General features: G+C 34.0%; 1 protein-coding gene across 1 annotated transcript; it reads left to right on the top strand.

Moving 5' to 3' along the window:
- Positions 1-542: 542 nt before the first annotated feature.
- On the top strand, positions 543-1,550 carry LOC107016778 (F-box/FBD/LRR-repeat protein At1g13570-like). Its single transcript, XM_015217136.1, has 3 exons — positions 543-772; positions 886-1,150; positions 1,473-1,550. The coding sequence occupies exons 1-3, from the start codon at positions 543-545 to the stop codon at positions 1,548-1,550; spliced, it is 573 nt and encodes a 190-aa protein (XP_015072622.1).
- Positions 1,551-3,110: the final 1,560 nt, after the last annotated feature.

The following is a 3,110-nucleotide window of genomic DNA, read 5'->3' as shown; positions in this document are numbered from 1 at the left end:
CTTCTCTGTTAACACAAACTCTCTGTTTTTATGGTTCTTTTTCTATAGAATTTTGATATCAAGATTGCATTTTTATTTCTTGGGTATGCTTTAATATGATGAAATTGAAGGGGTTTGCTTAAAACTTGATGGGGTTAATGTTTTTCAAGGACATGGTGTGTTGGTAGGTGTAGGTCTATCATGGATGTGTTTCAGTAGTGGCGGAATTAGGATTTTCACTAGGTTGAAATAGGAATAATAAGTTTCTAAGTTTTGAATAACTAAAACAACACTTATTTTACTTGGATTTGATTCACTTATTTTCTGCAGATTCTTGTTGTAGTAGTCATTTGATGTTATGCTTCCAAATGGGAAAAAAACAACTTTTACCTTCGCGATGTACTTAGCAACCTTCCTGATAGTGTAATTGATGACATTCTAATGAGGTTGCCTTTACGAAATGTTGTGAGGACAAGCATCTTATCAAGGAATGGAGATATAATTGGCATAGACTTCCGCAACTGAAATTTGATCAAACACTTTGGAAAACAACAGAGGACTTGATGTCACCTACAACTGGATTTACTAACATTGTCTATCACTTCTTGGCAGTTCATGTAGGACCAATTACTAAATTTACTCTTGACATTCCTGATCTAATAACATGTCCTAATATTGATCACTTGATATATTTCCTCTCTAGGAATGGCATTCAACATCTTATCTTTAAACCTCCGTTTAGGAGTAAGCCATATGAATTGCCTTCTGCATATTTTACATGTTCACAATTGAGGTATCTGTTTCTCAAAGACTGTCAAATACGTCCCCCTCCGTTCTTTGAGGGATTGATTAGTTAATTATCTTAGCACTAATTGAAGTCACAATTTCTTCTGAATTTCTTGAAAGTATAATTTCACATTGCCCGTTGCTTGAGCATTTGGTGCTGCAACACGATGCTATTACAAATCACATTGAAATTAGTGCTCCCAAGCTAAGGCCATTTATCTTCACTGGCAATATAAAGTTTTTACATTTAAAGAATGTTCCTCTTCTTTCCAAAGTTTCATATGAGCCTACAGAATTTTCGGGAGAGGTAGAACATGATATTGACAAGATTTTTGAGTCTATTCCTGCTCTCGAGAATCTGTGCTGGAATCACGAGTCTGTTCAGGTAATATAGCTTCATAACTTGCATTTTCATAACTTTGAGTCATCCTGATTTTCGACATTTTCGTCCTAGGACGTGTATATTGGACCAACACCCTGATGCTCTTTTCTATCTTAAACGCCTTCACATATCTTGCATTAATCTAGGATTACTCTTTGATCTTTCGTTTGCTCTTTGCTTGATAAGAAGCTCTCCAAATTTAGAAGAAATTGAAATCGAGGTTGTTAATTATGTTTACTTTTCTCTCTCTTTTTCGTATGTATTTGACTTTCTTATGATCTTCAATTTTAAATCAAGGCTGATGGTTTTTCTTAATCTTTCTTAGAACTATTTTGAACATGCGCGCCGGGAGTCTGTTGATGATATTCCTGAAAGTTTCTTGGATATGGCATTTAATCACTGAGGACGGTAAAAATTTATGATGTAACAGGAGTAGCAGCTGAAATGCAGCTTATCAAGGTTTTATTGTCCGAGTCTCCAACACTGGTCAGAATGATAACCAAGCCTTGTGAAACAGAAGATAAAGAATCTTTTAAAGTACTTGCTGAGGTAACAAAATTTCAGCGTACATCAACTAAAGCAGAAGTTGTGTATAGTGTATATTAGAATCCATATTACGATCCTGTTTGATCTTAACTAGTCTTTAATCAGATCATAATCTTTTGCTTAAATAATTTAAAATCGTAAAAAGAATGTTGATACAGTAGAAAGGCTGTTATTTTGCATTTGCCACTGTGAAGACCATCAGTTTGTGAACATAAGTGAATCTGGATGTATGTTTTATATTAATCTGTTTCAATGCCTGTTCTTTCAATGATCTATGGGATGACGCTTTGGTTGGTTATTGATCTTTTTAATATATTCATTGTGGTCCTCATGGTCACTGTGCATTGTTTTTTATTTGATATGATCATGACATGAGTTGAGCGTGAATGGAATAGTGAGGATTCATATATTCGATTTCAACTAGTTGTTTTATGAGAGTCGACGACGTTGTTGACACACTGTTCTGAATAGTGAGAAAGAATGAAATTCGATCAAATCCCTTGATCTTAATGGTTAGTAAACAATACCCCTTTTGAATGGAAAATATAATCCCTTTCAACAACATTTTTCAATGAGAATTATGATATAATATGCATTATAAGCTGAAATTGAATTTCAACAATATTATTCTTACAAGCTCAATGTTACAATTCAACATCCCAGAAAAATTATCACTAAAAACAGGAAAAGGGAAAAAAAAAGGGGGGTGGGGGTGGGGGTGGGGTCAGTTGTTCATAAATCAGTCTTTTTCTTATACAGTCAGAACATATCCCATTCCTTTATGCAGCTTCCATATAATCATATATATACAAGCTCAATTGAACCCTACTGCAGTCAAAAAGTCTGGTATATAAGTGGAGGAGAGTAATGGGGCGGGTCTATCATCCACTGAGTTATGAATCGTGCACTATTGACCCTCGAGGACTTCTTGGTTATAAAAAAAGAACAAAAAAACAAGCTCAATAACATACAACAATATTACTTGATCATTCTATCTTAGATGCCCTTTTTTTTGTTTCATCTAATTGACTATCTTTCATAATCTAAAGCAGAAGTTGTGTATCTTGTTGATTAGTATCGTTATCACAATCCTTCTTAATCTTTAGTTAAAATGTTCTGGAAGTACAAACAGAAACGAGACCTTCGGTTGATGGAGTAGTAAGGCTGTGTTTTGCCTTTTCTTTTAAGGTACTAAAAAGATTTTATCTGCTTGGAAACATAGAATTTTGAATGTTTTGAATACTCTGTTTGGTAACAGAGATGGTTTTTACATTCATTCTTGTTCTTAAATGATGTATGATTTGAGACTTTGGTTGTTTATTTCAAAGTTATGTTGTGTGTTGAATTCTCTTAGGGATCTTGAAACATTGAGTGAAAACTTACTTTTGGCTAGTAGGAATTTATTTCCTGTTAAGGG

The sequence above is a fragment of the Solanum pennellii genome, chromosome 4 (assembly GCF_001406875.1).
Source record: "Solanum pennellii chromosome 4, SPENNV200".
Classification (NCBI taxonomy): domain Eukaryota; kingdom Viridiplantae; phylum Streptophyta; class Magnoliopsida; order Solanales; family Solanaceae; genus Solanum; species Solanum pennellii.
This window is presented reverse-complemented; position numbering and strand designations above follow the sequence as displayed.

Coding starts and splice junctions, on each gene's coding strand:
- LOC107016778 (XM_015217136.1), top strand. CDS start 543: ATGTCACCTACAACTGGATTTACTAACATTGTCTATCACTTCTTGGCA. Junction 773..885: donor TTTACATGTTCACAATTGAG/GTATCTGTTTCT, acceptor ATTTCTTGAAAG/TATAATTTCACATTGCCCGT. Junction 1,151..1,472: donor GGAATCACGAGTCTGTTCAG/GTAATATAGCTT, acceptor AATCTTTCTTAG/AACTATTTTGAACATGCGCG.